General features: G+C 41.1%; 1 protein-coding gene across 1 annotated transcript in view; it reads left to right on the top strand.

Annotated features, from left to right (window-relative positions):
• cemip2 (cell migration inducing hyaluronidase 2) overlaps positions 1 to 19,266 on the top strand; it is a 107,732-nt gene that overhangs the window by 73,186 nt on the left and 15,280 nt on the right. Inside the window, exons 10-15 of the mRNA XM_061980561.1 lie at positions 6,172 to 6,241; positions 6,659 to 6,787; positions 11,254 to 11,342; positions 15,472 to 15,603; positions 15,712 to 15,747; positions 17,053 to 17,208. Coding sequence (XP_061836545.1) covers positions 6,172 to 6,241; positions 6,659 to 6,787; positions 11,254 to 11,342; positions 15,472 to 15,603; positions 15,712 to 15,747; positions 17,053 to 17,208 — 612 coding nt within the window. The remainder of the gene's footprint in view (positions 1 to 6,171; positions 6,242 to 6,658; positions 6,788 to 11,253; positions 11,343 to 15,471; positions 15,604 to 15,711; positions 15,748 to 17,052; positions 17,209 to 19,266) is intronic.

Below are 19,266 nucleotides of genomic sequence, written 5' to 3'. Positions count from 1 at the left end.
GGCTATACTTTTGAGTCATGTCTGCTATTCGCTTTTTTTCCACAAAATTAGACAACGTAACCTAGTGGTTAGAGTGTCGGCCCTGAGATCGGTAGGTTGTGAGTTCAAACCAAAGACTTTAAAATGGGACCCATTACCTCCCTGCTTGACACTCAGCATCAAGGGTTGGAATTGGGGGTTAAATCACCAAAAATGATTCCCGGGCGTGGCCACCGCTGCTGCCCACTGCTCCCCTCACCTCCCAGGGGGTGATCAAGGGTGATGGGTCAAATGCAGAGAATGTGTGTGTGACAATCATTGGTACTTTAACTTTAACTTTAACTTTTAACATCTTCCAAGTCTTGGTGAGTTCATACATTTTTGCCAGGGGTTGTACACATGACGTAATTGATCTAAAAAAAATGGTAATGGTGGATTATTTTGATGTAGGGTTGTCTCGATACCAATATTTTGGTACCGGTACCAAAACACATTTCGATACTTTTGTAAATAAAGGTGACCACCATAACTAGTTACAGTTACTAGTTACTTTATTTCAAAAGTAACTCAGTTACTAACTCAGTTACTTACACCAAAAAGTAATGTGTTACTGTGAAAAGTAACTATTTAGTTACTTCTTTTTTTCTTTTTTTTTTTTTTTAAAGCTCCCATTAATGCCCTTTTAGCCTTCATTTCAGTACTGTTATTGCACTGGAGAATAATATAATCTGTTGATCAACTTGACATGCATTTGCATCACTGAACTCTGCTAAGCAATGTGGTCTACATACAACACACAAAGACAAAGATATGTTTCAAAGGCCAATTTGTTTCTGGCCAGAACAAATTGACAAAACTATTTTAAATAGCTGCAACATAACATACATAACTAACAAACAGCATAATAACAACATAGCTGTAAAGCAAGGAAGACACACACTACATACACAAAGCCTAACCAGGCATTTTTTTCTCAAGGAATTCTGAAACAAAATCATGTCTGAAGCCCAGAACACTCTACACATTTCCCCAGTTTTAGTTTAGAGAATAGGACAGATTGGCCTGGCCCACTAGCATCCCTCTTTATGTTTGTGAACTTTATAGTCCATACATTTAGAGTGATGTGATAATCAAACACTCTAGAAGTCTAGAATGAAAGAGTATATAAGAGAATTGACAGAGCGTGTACCTTCAGTGCTGAATGATGAGCAGAGGCAGAGTTAATCCTTAAGTGGTGGTGGTGGAGGGAAAGTGGCATCGGAGTCTGTGTCTCTCTTTACTAGCTTCGTCGAAGCATGTTGCTTTTGTATTGAATTGCTGTTTTGGGCAGTAGAAGGGATCTTTGATCCAAGACATAACTTACATTTAACTAAAATGTTATTTTCTTTGTGCTTGACAAAAGAAAAGTAGTGAAAATATCTACATGTTAAACTCGACTTCTGGCTCCGCCATGATCAAACATGATCAATAGTAAATATACGAGACAACTTGTCTTTTAGTAGTGTCAAGACTTGGACTTTGGCGTGGTTTTGTCACGTGGGGGTCGCAGCTAGCTGCGGGGTTGTTCTTCCAACGCAAAAGAGACGGCTCTGGACGACAGCGTGAAGGTAGGCTAGGATTTATTAACATAAACCACGCACTACCACAAAACACAAAAATACAACCAAAAAAGGCAAGTGTGCCTAAAACACCAGAAGCTGCTAATTAACAGAAACTAGGACATGGACATGGAAACTTACTTGGTCAAAACGAGACATGAACCGGTGTGACATAACGACAATGCAGGCAGAACGAGTGATGAACAAAGGTAAGCTTAAATAACAGTGACATGATTGGTGACAGGTGTGTGTGAGTCCAAACGTGGAACAGGTGAAACTAATGGGTAACCATGGAAACAAAACAAACTCAAACAAGGAAGTGAAACCAGGAACTAAGGAAGTCCAAAACTAACAGCATAACTAAACAAAACATGATCCGGACCACGGATCATGACAGAACCCCCTTCTCAAGGACAGATACCAGATGTCCATATAACAAAAAAAAACAAGCAGGGTCAAAAGTCACGGGAGGGCGGAGGGAGGACTTGGCGGTGGGTCACCAGGCCAAGTGTCCCCGGATCCACCGAGGCAAAGTCAAGTGGCGGCGGCGAGTGGAACGCCGCTGCAGCAGGCGAGGCGGGCGCCCAGGGAATGGCCACATTCGTGGCCGACTGGAAGGTGGGCGCACTTGGCGAGGCGGACGACCAGGGAGCGGCCACATCTGTGGCGCCGTCATGGCAGTCTTGGACGCAGCAGCAGACGTGGCAGGCGTGGACGCAGCAGCAGTCGTGGCAGGCGTGGACGCAGCAGCAGACGTGGCAGGCGTGGACGCAGCAGCAGAGGGGTCAGGCGTGGACGCAGCAGCAGACGTGGCAGGCGTGGACGCAGCAGCAGACGGGTCAGGCGTGGACGCAGCAGCAGACGTGGCAGGCGTGGACGCAGCAGCAGACGTGGCAGGCGTGGACGCAGCAGCAGACGGGTCTTGGCTTGGGTCTTGGCATAGTGCAGGTACAGGCGGCGAAGCTTGTCGTGGTGCAGGTACAGGCGGCGAAGCTTGTCGTGGTGCAGGTACAGGCGGCGAAGCTTGTCGTGGTGCAGGTACAGGTGGCGAAGCTTGTCGTGGTGCAGGTACAGGCGGCGAAGCTTGTCGTGGTGCAGGGACAGGTGCTAGCCGTGGTGCAGGGACAGGTGCTAGCCGAGGAGCAGGGACAGGTGCTAGCCGAGGAGCAGGGACAGGTGCTAGCCGAGAAGCAGGGACAGGTGCTAGCCGAGAAGCAGGGACAGGTGCTAGCCGAGGAACAGGAACTGGAGATGGTGGCGTCTGCAAGCCCACCGGAGAGGATGGTGGCGTCTGCAAGCCCACCGGAGATGATGGTGGCGTCTGCAAGCCTACCAGAGATGATGGTGGTGTCTGCAAGCCCACCGGAGATGATGGTGGCGTCTGCAGGCCCACCCGGGCTGAGGTTAGCCATGAGCATGGCGGAGGCGGTCTAGCTGGGGGTTGCGGCTTGACATGCCGACGGACTGGTGGTGGAGGACTGGCTGGAGGTTGCTGCCTGGTTGGGTGCATCTGAGTCACCCCACCAGCACAGCTCCCGGCCCCAGCCCCCCCTCAAGGAGCGGATACCAGACGCGCACCCCGCAGTTTGGAACCGTCTTTCGGGGCGGGCGGAGGGAGGTCAGGAGGGGGGCAGAATCCTCCCCACTAAATTGTCCAAAATGTCTATTCCCTCCCCCCACTTTAGACTGGGGCTGAAAAAAATCTAAATTTAGAGAAAATTTTCTCAAAAGGATTTTTTTTTTTAAACAAAATAGAATCAAAAAAAAAATCTTGGTTTCTGACGTCATCACCAGTGGGCGGGATGATGTCATCAGCACGGGTCTCCTGCAGCGGCAAGGAAGAATGGGCTGGTTGGGGAATCTTGTTGTCCGGATGAATATTTTGGGGGAACAACGCGTCATGCTGGCGAGAAAAAGCCTTTCTGGCTGGCTACCATCTTTGCCAGCGCGTCTCCATCACCTCCTCGTGGCCGGTCTGCGGAAGAACGTCAGCTGCCTGCATTCTGTCACGTGGGGGTCGCAGCTAGCTGCGGGGTTGTTCTTCCAACGCAAAAGAGACGGCTCCGGACGACAGCGTGAAGGTAGGCTAGGATTTATTAACATAAACCACGCACTACCACAAAACACAAAAATACAACCAAAAAAGGCAAGTGTGCCTAAAACACCAGAAGCTGCTAATTAACAGAAACTAGGACATGGACATGGAAACTTACTTGGTCAAAACGGGACATGAACCGGTGTGACATAACCACAATGCAGGCAGAACGAGTGATGAACAAAGGTAAGCTTAAATAACAGTGACATGATTGGTGACAGGTGTGTGTGAGTCCAAACGTGGAACAGGTGAAACTAATGGGTAACCATGGAAACTAAACAAACTCAAACAAGGAAGTGAAACCAGGAACTAAGGAAGTCCAAAACTAACAGCATAACTAAACAAAACATGATCCGGACCACGGATCATGACAGGTTTGTTTTCCCATGGTGCAAAGGATTTGGACCAGACATGGCGTGAAGTTAAATACATGATTTAATAATAGATTATAAAAAGTTTAAACAAAAGGCGCGAACAAGGCGGGGAACAAACTTGGCTAATAAAACAAAACTCGCACAAAGGCAGAACTATGGAAAAAAAGGAACAAACAAAAGACGCTCACAGCGGAGGTACAAAACAGTGGCTTGAATAAACAAAAACCTTACGTGGCAAGAAAAGAGCAGCATGAACTATGACCTGGACAGAGTAAGCAGCGTGTCAAGAGTGCAGAGCATGAATGTGATGTCGCCAGGCCAACCAACAGAAAATGAAAAGCTTAAATAACACAGACATGATTAAGAACAGGTGCGTGAGTGCAAATGAATCCGGTGTGTGACATGAGGACAGGTGAAAACTAATGGGTTGTCATGGAAACTAAACGGGGAGTGAAAAAACAGGAACTGACAAAATCCAAAAAAGCACATGGCCAAACAAAACATGATCACACAGACATGACAAGTAGTAAGTAAGCAAACAAAGGCTCCTAATTTGTCTGCTGACTTATGCAGTAACATATTGTGGAACAAGTGGTACAACATTGATTGTTAATCTACTTGTTAATTTATTTTAATATCTGGTTATTTTCTTTTTTAACATGTTCCATCGACACTTCTGTTAAAATGTAATAAACACTTATTCTTCTGTTGTTTGGATGCTTTACATTAGTTTTGCATGATGCCACAAATTTGGGTATCGATCCGATACCAAGTCGTTACAGGATCATGCATTGGTCATAATTAAAGTTTTCATGTGTCCAGGGACGTATTTCCTGAGTTTATAAACATAATATGAATAAAAAAAATAAAAATAAAAATGTGATTATTAAAAAATATCAATATAATCATTGTAGTATCGACTAGGTACGCTCTTGTGCTTGGTATCAATACAGTGGATGTCAGGTGTAGTTCCACCCATGGCGTTTGTTTACATTGTGAAGCGCCAGCTTGTTAGTGGTGACGCCGGTGAGCTATTGTATCCTCCTATGGTGTGTTTAGCTATTCCTCGTCCTGCAGGGATGATACTTGTAAGAAACGTACTTTATTTGTCACCATGCAAGCGAGGATTAGTGATTTAGAGGTCGATAAAACACTGCCGACTCCGGATGGACGTTAGCCGCTAGCCAGCAAGCTAGCCATGTCTTAAAGCACCTCTTGTAGAGCGGCGTACCAGTGTTATAGCTTCACCTTTATCGGTAGTTTTTAAGCCAAAATGCGTCCGTTCTCCCTTTTTTGTCTACACACTGTTTGCTTGTGAGTACTCCGTGATTGTGCGTTGCCGAACATGCTCCTCTGCTCGTAAAACCAGCAATGTCACGACACCATGTCCGTTGGGGAAAAAAAAGTGAACCGGTACTTTTTAGAGGTGGCATAGTACCGATTATGATTAATTAGTATCGCGGTACTTCACTAGTACCAGTAGACTACAGACAATAGACAACAATAGACTACTACCACTACAGTACAACCCTAATGTGATATATGATATTCTGGGGTGTTAAAAAGAATAACAATGTACATTCTACCGAACTGAAAACAGTGACCACAAAGCACGATAAGATCGGAAGCGTAAATTCTGTGAACCGTTCCAGCCCTTCAATCAGGGTGTCGCTGTGGGAAGAGATGGTGTGTACACATTTTGAAAGGAGCCAGCGGGTCCAGATCCGTGTGAGAGACACCGATTTTATCCGTGCAATAACATCCTCGCCTCTGGACGGGGTGTTTTCCTGTCGCACTCAGTGAAGTGCCACTGTGAGAGAGCCACCGATGTCTGCTTCCAGCAGTGTGTGTGTGTGTGTGTGTGTGTGTGTGTGTGTGTGTGTGTGCGTGTGTTTTGGAAGAGTTGTTCCTGTCCAAGGTTTATGTTGGAGAGCTAGATTATTGGGGAATGTTTCAGAAAGATCACTGATTTCATAGTCTGTGATTCTCACATGTGCCAAGGTACTGCTCTTTAATATGTTCTGCTGTGTGTGTGTGTGTGTGTGTGTGTGTGTGTGTGTGTGTGTGTGTGTGTGTGTGTGTATATGTGTGTGTGTGTGTGTGTGTGTGTGGGATTGTCTTCCAGGGCGGTTTCTACATTTTGGATCGCCAACCCCAACAACAACCTTATAAGTAATGCCGCCGCTGGTTCTCAGGTACGAACGTCAATCTTACGAGAAAAAGAAAGATTCCTCTGTAAATGAAATAATTTCATGCATATAACAAATTGATCCATCAATAAAACAAGACTTAAGAGTTGTTGTTTTTTTATCGGGATTTAGTGTCCTTGCACAGTTGAGTAATTTTAATACAGTGTGGCAAATGAGAAGACGACCTTGGATGGCGAGGTCATGTGCTTAGTGGTAGGGGATGTTTACTGTACATTGTAACTAATCAAGTCTTAAAGGCTGCATCTGCTTTATTGACAACATTCTGCCCTCCTCCGCTTGTTATTGTAGTCGCTGACTTGATCCTTGCGACTCATGCCGGATGAAAGATAATGAAAAGCATGGCGGCTGGTACTCTGAGTTTGTCTTGTCATCTCCTCTGAATCCTCCTTCCTCTGGTTCCAGGATGCCGGGATATGGTTTGTGTTCCACAGCTCCTCTACAGGAGACTCTCATGGCTCTGTGCCAGAAACAAAGGCAGAACTCACTCCCCTGGGGATTTTCTACAATAACCGCGTTCACTCCAATTTCAAGGTAGGGCGAGGGAGTAGAGATTGGCAGATATGTTTTTTTTCAGGGATTATTAGTAGTCATGCAGGCCGATAATCGATATTCATTGGCAGTAAAAGTTATTTAAACATGAGTCGTGTACGTCAGTAAACAGCTGGACAAGGCTTGAAGTTGTTGTTTTTTTTCATAAATTTTTACACATTTTCCGCGGGTCATTAAATAGATTTTGCGAAAATAAAGGCCTTAAATGGCATTAAAAAGCATTACATTTGATGTCCAGAGGCATTAAAAATATGAGGTATGATATTAGGTAATCACGGCGGTTAAAAGCAGGCAGCAGTTAATGGTGCCAAATTTCTTTGGCATGACCAAACTAGCAACTTTTGATTTAACCACACAAAAACAAGTGTTTTCTATGGATTTAACCATACAAAAACAAGTATTTTCTATGGATTTAACCATACAAAAAACAAGTTTTCTATGGTTTTAACCATACGAAAGCAAGTGTTTTCTATGGTTTTAACTATACAAAAACAAGTGTTTTCTATGGATTTAACCATACAAAAACGAGTGTTTTCTATGGTTTTAACTATACAAAAACAAGTGTTTTCTATGGATTTAACCATACAAATACAGGTGTTTTCTATGGATTTAACCATACAAAAACAAGTGTTTTCTATGGATTTACCCCTACATTTAAAAAAAAAAAAAGGATTTAACCATACAAAAACAGGTGTTTTCTATGTATTGAACCATACAAAACCAGCTGTTTTCTATGGATTTAACCATACAAAAAAAATGTTTCTATGAATTTTACCATACAAAAACAAGTGTTTTCTATTAATTTAACCATACAAAAACAGCTGTTTTCTATGGATTAGGTATGATATTAGGTAATCACGGTGGTTAAAAGCAGGCAGCAGTTAACGGTGCCAAATTTCTTTGGCATGACCAACGTAGCAACGTTTGCTGTTGCCACAACACCACCACAACTGGCAGATGCTGCTACCTCTACAAAAAAAAATATCTTAAATTTAATGTAACGGTCTTGTGAGCCAATTCTAATTCACTAAATCAGTGGTTCCCAAACTTTTTTCACCAAGTACCACCTCAGAAAGCACTTGGTTCTCTAAGTGCAACCAAATAACCAACATTGAAATACAGTAGTGTATTAGGCCTAAGTATTTATTAAAAACAAGGCAAAGGTTTTATTCATAAAGTATATTGAATATTTTGGCCACTGTAACATTACACACAGAACAGTAACTCTGTTTGAATATAGGAAAATAAAACAATGTACTTTAAATCAAGTGATTATTTGGCGTACCACTAGATGGAGCCTACAGACCGTACCACAGTTTTAGAATCACTGCACGAGAGAGTAAAAGTTAATATGAACCAGTGGTTCCCAAACTACGGCCCGCCTCTAGTAATCTGTCCTTTCTAGCCAATCCATCAATCCATTTTCTACCGCTAGTTACTCACGGGGTCTCTTAGCCGCTCAGGCAAATCATATTGTCAAAAAAAATGCATTTTTCAATCGATAATGTGACGTCATCACGCTCGCGCCGCAGTGTCGGGCGAGTACGCGGCAAATGTGCGCTCTTTCAGTCAATTAGTGCACGAGGGGAAAAAATTGCCGAAACGTAAAATAGATTTCGAGTGTTTTTAAACATCAGTGCACACATTACTTTTTTTTTGTTAAGTGTAAGGATAAGGCCGTTTGACTAATCTGCAAAGAGACAGATGATATGTATGTATATATATATATATATATATATATATATAGCCTGGCCCTTGGCCAATTTTTTTTAACCCAATGCGGCCCTCGGGTCAAAAAGTTGGGGGCCCCTGATATAAACTTTTCAACTATTCAAGATTATCATTGTCAAATGCTTACAATTTTGTCTATACAAACAGTTGTAATCTTTTGACTGTATATAATAATTATCTGCATTAGAACATGGGCAATACATTTGTTTTACATGGCATTGAATTAGATTTGCTGACACCTGAAGAAACCCTGTTTTAGGAAAGTCGGGCCAGTAACGACTTAATGCTTTACGCACCGCTAATGTTGTTTAATTTAGCAGCAAAAAACATCAAACACCTTTATTGCGTGTGGCTAGGAGGAGCATCAACATTTGCCTTTCAAAATAAAGCAAATCTCTCGAGAAAATTGGTAAAAATATGCCATTTCTGGATATCACAATAACTCACCATCTACTCAATTTTATAGCCGTTTATGGATTTAATACGTTGTAAGGTTTGCTCGTGAGGCACCCTGAAATATTGCTAACATTTAAATAATAATTCCTTCACGTAGATTATAATTGAGACGTTTTTCAAGCTGGCTGACATCAATTCTTCTTGGATGTTACAGAAAGTATGAGAATGTGTGAGCTGCTGCCTGCTCTTCTTTACTTATATGATAATCTCATATTTGTCAATTTACACAGAGTTTGCATTTTTGTCAAAGATATCAGAACATGAAACTCCTCGTGGTCCTTTAATGAGCCCAAGCTCTGAGTGCTGCTGAGGCTTGTCGAGCACTGCAGTCGGGGAAAAACAAAACAAAACGGAACCGTGAATACGTCGGGAAAGAAGGACAACAACTGGATTTCCCGGCAAAAAAATGGGGGTTTTAAGCAAAGGATATGTACTGGAGGCGACTTGCACTGCAGGAGGGAGCGAAAAGGAGGGTGGGGAAGTGGGCGTGCCCATGTGAGCACTGTGGTGGGGCAAAGGGGCTAGTGCTTGAGCAGTGACTATTTTTTATCTACTGTATTTTCTGGACTGTAGAGCGAATTGGGATATAACCCGCACCCACTAAATTTTAGAAGAAAAAAATATTTTTCCATATATTAGCTGCACCGGACTATAAGCCACAGATATATACGTTGGGAAATGAGTTATTTACACAGAAAGATTCTGTTAACGTTTACGGCGTGGCGCAGTGGAAGAATGGCCATGCGCGACCCGAGGGTCCCTGGTTCAATCCCCACCTAGTACCAACCTCGTCATGTCCGTTGTGTCCTGAGCAAGACACTTCACCCTTGCTCCTGATGGGTGCTGGTTAGCGCCTTGCATGGCAGCTCCCTCCATCAGTGTGTGAATGTGTGTGTGAATGGGTAAATGTGGAAGTAGTGTCAAAGCGCTTTGAGTACCTTGAAGGTAGAAAAGCGCTATACAAGTACAACCCATTTATCATTTATTTATTTACATACCTTAATTGTTTCCAATTGGTGTCTGTAACACGGCAGTAAAACGGCTGATCGAGCAAAACAGAAGTCATTGTCATGGACCCACTAGCTGCGGAAGCTAGCTCTCCAATCATCTAAAAAGACTCAATAATTCCACGGTGACGTTTTGGTGAATTTACGGAGGAATTTATGAAACTGAAATAATACAAAAATGCCGTTTTAAGTTAATAATACTAACACAGTTAGCATATTACATTACGAGAGTACGTAAAAATATGCATGAAAACACTGCTACAGACATCACACATGGGACGGTTTATTAAGTAGAATTTTTTTTAGTTAAATTGTAAAACTTGGAAATGTTGCTTGATGAGTGATGAGTGAAGAATCCATACGAATAGAACGTTATGGACGGCTCGAAGACTAAACAGCACTGCGGTTGCAAAAAAAAACAAAAAAACCCTATTGCTAAATGGCAGGACACAGCAGAATCTGCAGTGAATGAATTCGTCCAATAGATGGCGCCATAGCACAAACAATAAAACACCATGTCAGTGTTTTTGCTTCTTTTTTTTTTTAAGTACAATTATTTTTGATTTCGCTTATAGTCCACAATTTACGGTACTTTGCTCATATTTTTTTATATACTGAATAGTGGTAACATATGTGTATATATTGTATCTGCTGATGTAGTTCTGATACAGATAAAAGTCAAAATGCCAAATATTGGCGCCGATAATTGTCAATAAGAGCATGTGTCTTATTGAATGCATTACACTGCATTATTTGAACTGAAGTGCAAAACTTGTTTCTTTTTTGCTTTGTTGTTGCAAGTCAAGGCACACACACACACACACACACACACACACACACACACATATACACACACACGCACAAAAATTGGCTGCAGAACAACCCTCTCTGTTGGGTAATGACAGCAGTCGTCAGGTGAACTGTACGTTCTTTGTCCACTCTTCTTTGACCGCAGCAACCTCTGCCACAGAGCCAGGAAGGAGCCCAACTATACTCTGCCTAAACCGCAGCGTTGACACACAGCGTCTTTTCTTCCACCCGACACAGACTCGCACACACATTCAGATACATTTAAACCATACCAAGCTAATTAGGTTATAAAGTATGTGTGTATTTATACCACAGAAGACCTCTGTGAGCTCCTAAAACTACTTAGTCAATTAGCCGTAATTATTCCAATAATACTGCAGGTGTGCATGGAGCTCAGGCTTGGATGCTTCTATAAATAACTGCAATTCTATCTTCACCACGCAGGCCGGATTGTTCATTGATAAAGGGGTGAAGACCACCAATGCAAGTGCCGCAGACCCCCGGGAGTACCTGTGTCTGGACAACAACGCCAGGTGTGTATGTGGGATTTTCATTTCTGAAGTTAAATGTGATATACTATTAGTGTAATGGATATACAGTATAATTAATAATTGGATATTAAGAGTATGTGAAAGTTTGACTTGTTTACTTCCGTGATTACTTTTTTAAAGTTTTGTAATCAGTCAGAAATATCAAGCACCTAAAATGCGCCAAACATGGATAAATGTGGAGAGAGTGTTTTTCAATTTTACCATTATGCACTCAAATAGATTTAAATGGGTGTAATTTAGATTTTTTTTACGGTGTTTGGACGTTTTTCAAAATATCCGCAATGTTTAGTGAGCAGGTTGTGTTATGTGTGACCGTGTCTGTTGACCTTTATGTGTTTTTTTTCACCATGACTAGGGAAGGTTGTTTGGATTGCATCATACAAGTAAATGCTATTTTACTATTTTTAAGTATTTTCACGGGTCATTAATCTGATTCACTCACAAGATGATTGATTCAGAGACGCCCTGGTATTTAATGATTTGTCGAACTCATGACGTCCCGCGGGCCAAATTGAAGACGCTGGCGGGCCGTAGTTTGGACACCACTGCTTTAGATGTTGTACAGTGAAACCTCCATTCACAAACTTAATTAGTCTTTGGCATTTCTCCATAAGAAACAATATAAACATGAAATAAGGGTTCCAGCCGCTACGAAAGTCCATATTTTAGTAAAGGTTTGTACACTTTGGTTGGTACTTATGTACATGTGATTTTTTGTAATTTTTCATTTTAAATACATTTGCAAAATAAATAAAAAATGGACGACTTTACTTTTGGTCCAAGACATTAAAACAGGAAGCACATTTCCAACCCATAACGCCTGCAGTGAGCGAACAATAACACACCTTTTCAGTGTCTCTGCTTGTGTTTAATGGAAACTACTGAACACAAACCATTATGGCCGTCAGCAAATCCATCAATTTTCCGCACCGTTTTATAAGCCACAGGGTGCAAAGTGTAGGAAAAAAGTAGCGGTTTACAGTACGGAATTTAAATCGGAGAAGACTATGCCTTTTAAAATTGCTGAATCTTCACATATTACGGTGTTTAGGTTATTTTTACACCCTTAATATGGTGGAATTGTGTTTGGCTTAAAGGCCCCATGATGCAACATGTTGATTAGTAAACTAGTGCAGCCTATTTTTAAATATTTTTTTTATAAAAGTAAGTTTTGTTTTGATGCCTCTCATTTATTGTGTATGCGCGGCGTTTGTTATAGCCCCTCTGCCCCAATTCACTATTTTATTGCCCTTGGTAGATATAGGTGGATATATGGATGGTTGTTTTACTGCAGTGTTGCATTTCAGTGTAAGCACTGACAGGTTTATGTTGACAGAAATAACAAGCCTTCACACATACAGTGTCCTCTCTGCTTCCCTCTTACCCAAACTCGGCCCTCGGCCTCACGGAAAAAAATCCTAGGCTTCCACTGGGACTGTTGGCCAGGTTTGTGTGTCGGTTCGCATCGGGGTGGAATTGGAAATGTTCAAAAGTGTGCTCAGTATTAACGTTACATGAAGAAGAGGGCCTAGTTTGTGACACCAGGAAGCGGATTTAGAAGTATGAGAGCATTCCATATTTGTGACAATCAATCACGGTGACAAACAAAACCTGAAAATTAAACAGGGTGGAAAACAAGGGACCTTCTTTCCTTGTTTTGGCCAAAATAACAAGCGATTTCGTAATCATGGTTTATTCAGACACTCATGAATCTCTTCCCTCACCAATGAAAATGTTTGCCCTCTTGCCACCCACAGGGCACAGCAATCTTCACGGCTCATAGGGGCGTCCTCCTCACACATATTATCGTCTATAAACTCCATACAGAAGCACTATCTGCAAACTTTTTCATTTCGGAACCTTTAGATCAAGCCAAATATGCCTCCTTGTGCGAACCATGTCTCTGTGTACGAACGTCACTCACAATGTTCCCTCTAAGGTGCGCGCCTGTACAATTGCGCACTGCTCAAGCGTCCTCTGCGCACGGCAAATCTATGCCAAGCACAAAATCAAATAAAAAAATAAGCGCGTAACAATTTTCGAAACGACAAGGACACGACAGAGAAAACAGTTTTCGTCATCATTGTTCAAATATTGTAACGTATGTCGAGACACTTTGAGGACATGAATTCCATCGATCACTTTACTGAGCAAAACTCTTTATTGTCGGCCATAAACACATCACCAAAACATTAGTAAAAAAAAACGATATCTAGCAAAACTGGTCATTTTCTGCAGTACAAACCAGACCAAAACCAACTTTGTTATATCAACAGCAGCCGCTCGCTCTTTCTCACTTGCGCCAACACATGCACATATGGCACTTTGCCAGTGATGCGTTTACAGCCGCACAAAAAGTCGGACAACTCCAACACCACACATAAAGTGTAATTCCAGGTCGTTACACTATGATTTACCAATCAAATGTGTGCTCATTCTAGTGTCATTTATTAGGAATCTTAATTTATAAATATTAATCATGAAATGTTGTTAGTATATTAAATAAATACTAATAAAAATATATTTTTTACAAACAGGAAGTTGCAGGAATGTACACATGATCCCCTGCTTACATCTCATTGTGCAACATGTGAATGTTTTAATGGGAACTAAATGCAATGTCTGAAAGGGGTACAAATTATTTCCAAAGCAGGACCTCCACCCAGACAAACAATACAAGTACACAGTTCATGAAAAACAATAGTTTTTATTATTGTCATTGTAAGTGGGCCTAAACACTTATATTAGAAAATAACCTCATGGAAATGACTGCTGTCATTTGCTTATAATAATAAGAGAATGTTGTCTGTCTATCTGTGTTGGCCCTGCGATGAGGTGGGGACTTGTCCAGGGTGTACCCCGCCTTCCGCCCGAATGCAGCTGAGATAGGCTCCAGCACCCCCCGCGACCCCGAAAGGGACAAGCGGTAGAAAATGGATGGATGGATGGAGATTTAACTTGTTATTTAGTCAGGTTTGGGACGGGTGTGCTGCTGGTGTAGCCACAGTGTGCACGTCTGATGTTGTTCACATGGGCTCCACTGAATGCTCAGGGAGTTTTTGCGTTTGCTCACACACATGAAAAATTAGAGGGAACATTGGTCACTCACACTCACACACACAGCCCCTCTCCCCCGATCCCTCACTTCTCTCCCTCTGTCTGCTTCTTTCTCTTTAGCTCCTCCCTTTTTCCCAATATTAATGCAAGAGGATTTTACTTTTTTAATTGTTTATCATTGTAGCAATACGGTTGTTAAAGTTCAGGATTTTTGTCATTTCTGAAGTGTGTGTGTGCATACAGAGGACAGTTTAGCTTGTCGTTGTTGTTATTTTGTCTTGTTAATAAAGAGGCAGTTGATTCATCACCTCCTTGTTATGTTTGTTTGATATACAGTACTGTATAGCATTTAATTCAAAGTGTACAAACCTTTGTCCAGGCTAGAACACAAATTTACATTGTTTCTGTTGCACTATACAAACTTTTCGATTCAAGATCCTTGTTTAAAAAACAGTAAAGTTCATAAATTGAGGTTCCACACTAATAGGTGCCCATGTTTAGATCGCTCATTCAAGCGGCACCACATAAATAGATTCTCATGTTGTGGGTCTACCAATCCAAATAATTAACAACACATCTTTGAAGCATTAAATAACCTTTTTCCCGAAGATATATTGTATGTCATGTAATGCGGCGATTTACTGCAAACCCAGCTGCGTGTCTGTGTGTTGGAGGGTGTGTGTGAAAGAAAGATAAAAGGCAAAGAAAGGGATGTGATGTCAGTGATTGGAGGCACTCTTTTATTTTAATTTATTTTTTAATTGTTCCTTTTTTAATACTTCTTTATGTTCAATGTTTAATTGTTTTATTTTTTTCATTTGAGGCACTATTTTTTAAATGTATTTTTAAATTTATTATTTTTTGAAATATTTTTTTATTGACTTATTTTGATTTTTAAATTTGTATTTTTTTTCTTTTGAGAAACTCTTTTTTTTAATTCATAAATGTATTTATTTTTTTATATGTTTGCGTTTTTCTTATAAATGTTTTTTATTTTTTTATTTTATTTTTATTGTAGGCACTCTAACATGAGCCAATTTTTTTTACTTCTCAGATTCCGACCTCACCAGAATGCAGATCCAAGTCGACCTCGAGTGGCGGCAGTGATTGACACGCTCATCTCCTTCAAGAACAACGACATGGGCGCGTGGATACGAGGTGGTGACATCATCATACAGAACTCTGGGTAAGACCAATCACAGAAATATTTGCTTAGATTATTCCTCCTTCGTTAAACATGTGTGAAATACTACAAAAATATGTATTTAGTTCAGTCTTTTGTCGTTTTGAACAGGTTTGCGGACAATGGAGTGGGATTATCCTTTGCCAGGTGTGTTTATACTGTACAGTTGTACTCTGTTTTTGCACAATATTAGAGTGTGATATTCTGTTTGTCACAATTATTTTCCTTAGAACTGAGAACACACACCGTTTTTATGATTACTGTATTTTCTAGACTATTGAGTGCCAAAGTATATAAGTGGCACCCACTAAATTTTAGAATAAAAACATGTTTCCATATATTAGCCGTGCCGCACAATAAGCCACAGATATATACGTTTTATAGTTATTTACACTGTAATATTGTATTATGTTTATTTACATACTTTAATTGTTCCCAAATGGTGTCTGTAACACAGCAGTAAACTGGGTGATCAAACAAAACGGAAGTCAACGTCATGGACCCACTAGTTGCGGAACGCTCCAATCAGCTAATCAGCCAATCAGACTCAATAACCCCACGGTGACTTTTGGTGAATTTACGAAATTGAAACAATACAAACAGAATGCCATTCTAAGTTACTAACACAGACATTCGTAAACGTGTTAGCATATTATTTAATGGTAACGACGCTATAGCTCCATGACTTTACGATGGCACGTACAAATATGCATGAAAACACTCCCACAGACACAAACAATCTGGCGCCCTAGGCAAGATTTTAGGTGGCGCCCCCCCACATCGGCAGTGAAGTGTATATACTCACAAGAACCCGAATAGCTTTGTCTTTGACCTTTTTTTTTTACTTACAACTATACCTAATATATAAAGGGGTGGAAAAGTGACTATTACCTGCAGGGGCGTAATGTTGTAACAAATAATATTTCTATTAAATAGGCTTTACTTTGCATTTTAATTAACGTGGGATTATTTTTTGTATTTAGAAATAATAGTACCAACTTTGTTTTCTTTCTTTTTTTTTCTCCCAACATTTGTGGCACTGGCGTGGCGCCCCCTGATGGACGGCGCCCTTAGCATTTGCCTATACGGCCTATGCCACGGGCCGGCCCTGCACAGACATCACACATGTGACAGTTTAGTATGTAAGTTAGAAAAAGGCAAATATCGGCAAATGAACCAATTTCGAAAGTTAAGTCAAAAGAAAGGTCAATGAATTCATGCGATCACTCCCCCCGTGAGCTGATGAATGATAGCCAGCGAGCCCTCCCGATGACGACCGCCACCAAATTACTCGGCCCACACACAGTACTTGAGGAAGGTTATATTTGAAATAAAAATGTTCATATTTAATACCAATAATTATCGATATTGACCGATACCAAACACTTATATCGTGATACAGTTATCAGCCGTATCGCCCCAACTGTATTTTCTCCCTCGCTCTTGTTGCAGTGATGGCAGCTACCCGAAGGACGAAGGCTCCAGTCAGGAGGCGACCCAGTCTCTGTTCGTGGGTGAAAGCCGAAACCGGGGAACCAACGGAGGGCAGAATAAATACTGGGGCCTAGGAGGAACCGATGGAAAGATGAGGACCCTTCCCAGAAACAGGTGAGAGGGAACATTCTGACGAGGAACCCAGTGCACAATGCGAAGACTAGAAAAAAACCTGTTTCAAAAAGGTGCCGGGACATAAGAGTGAGGCCGCCGCAGCTTGGCCTGTAGTGTGTGTGGTTCTGGAAGGAAGTTCTGGGCTGATTTACTGCCAGAGTAATGAGCTCGTTGTGTTAGAAGAGGCAGGAACATGCTCCTGGTTTCCTAAAACGACATGACTCTTGGCTGCCTTTTGATGACTTCATCGCAAAGGAGGGTTTTGGTTTTTTTTCTTGTTCAGAATGTCTAATAGAGTTGATGTCGCTTTTTCCGCTGTGTGGTAAGAAGGAAACCACAGATGGAAGAAAAGGGAACTTGTAATAATAAAAAAAGCTATGTTAATTTTGCTGTTATTTTCACTTGAATACAAATTTACAAGATGGGAATTTTTTTTATTGAATAGTTTTTTTTATATATTATATTGTTTTAAGTGTAAAAGTAAATATATTAATGTAATATAGATTACATCAACAAAAATATAACAATTCTGGAATTGCTATTATTGAAAAAGGTGTATAGCCATCAGTGTTGGGACTAACGCGTTACAAAGTAACGCATTACTGTAACACCGTTATTTTCGGCGGTAACTAGTAGTCTAACGTGTTATTTTTTTATATTCAGTAACTCAGTTACCGTTACTACATGTTGCGTTACTGCGTTATTTTACGCTATTTTTCATGTGGTATCGGCTAGAAACAGAAGATCTGAGTGTGTTTTATTGGAGAGTTGCAGTGTCGTCCTTCTAAATCTTCTTGTGTCACAAGGAAGAGAAGAGGCGCGCTCTGTGTGTGTCTGGGTGTGGGGAGGGGGGAGGGGAGGAGGGGCTTGTCTGTGTTTACTAACAAGACATGGCGGAGCCGCAGTCGAGTTTCTTAACATGGAGATATTCTCACTACTTTTCTTTTGTCGAGCACAAAGAAAAGAACATTTTAGTTAAATGTAAGTTGTGTCTTGGATCCAAGATCTTATCTACTGCCCAAAGCAGCAATTCAAATCTGCTGAAACAGCTACAAAAGCAACATGCTTCGACAAAGCTAGTAAAGAGAGACACAGACTCCGATGCCACTTCACCTCCAACACCACCTAAGGATTTTAACGGAGGCACTGCTAGCCAGGACCACGTTGATAGAGCCATTGCAGCGTATGTGGTAGAAGACATGCAGGCTATTTCTACAGTGGAGTCACCCACTTTCAGGCAGCTAATTAGCATGATACCGGCGTCAAACAGCAAATGGCACGGAAAACATTTTCACGTACCTGGACAGAGAGGACATAAACATGGAAAGCGAGCTAAAGAAAACACTCCAAACTCTTCCTCTGCTCATCATTCAGCACTGAAGGTACACACACTCTGTCAATTATCTTTATATACTATTTCATTCTAGACTTCTAGAGTGTTTGATTATCACATCACTCTAAATGTATAGACTATAAAGTTCACAAACATAAAGAGGGATCCTAGTGGGTCAGGCCAATCTTTCCTTATCTCTAAACTAAAACTGGGGAAATGCGTCGAGTGTTCTGGGCTTCAGTACAGTGTTGATCTCCTGAAGACATGATTTTATTTCAGAATTCCTTGAGAGAGAAAAAATGCCTGGTTAAGCTTTGTGTATGGCATGTGTGCCTTCCTTGGGTGAAGCCAGGTTTACAGCTATGTTGTGACATGTTGTTATTATGCTGTTTTTTACTTATGTATGTTATGTTGCAGCTATTTAAAATAGTTTTGTCAATTTGTTCTGGCCTGAAATAAATTGGCCCTTTGAAATATATCTTTGTCTTTGTGTGTTGTATGTAGACCACATTGCTTAGCAGAGTTCAGTGATGCAAATGCATGTCAAGTTGATCAACAGATTGTAGTATTCTCCAGTGCAATAACAGTACTGAAATGAAGGCTAAAAGGGCATTAATGCGAGCTTTAAAAAAGAAGAAGAAAAAAAGAAGTAACTAAATAGTTACTTTTCACAGTAACACATTACTTTTTGGTGTAAGTAACTCAGTTAGTAACTTAGTTACTTT

The sequence above is a fragment of the Nerophis lumbriciformis genome, linkage group LG20 (assembly GCF_033978685.3).
Source record: "Nerophis lumbriciformis linkage group LG20, RoL_Nlum_v2.1, whole genome shotgun sequence".
Classification (NCBI taxonomy): domain Eukaryota; kingdom Metazoa; phylum Chordata; class Actinopteri; order Syngnathiformes; family Syngnathidae; genus Nerophis; species Nerophis lumbriciformis.
Note: the sequence above shows the minus strand (reverse complement) of the source record. Positions and strands in the feature narration are given on the sequence as shown.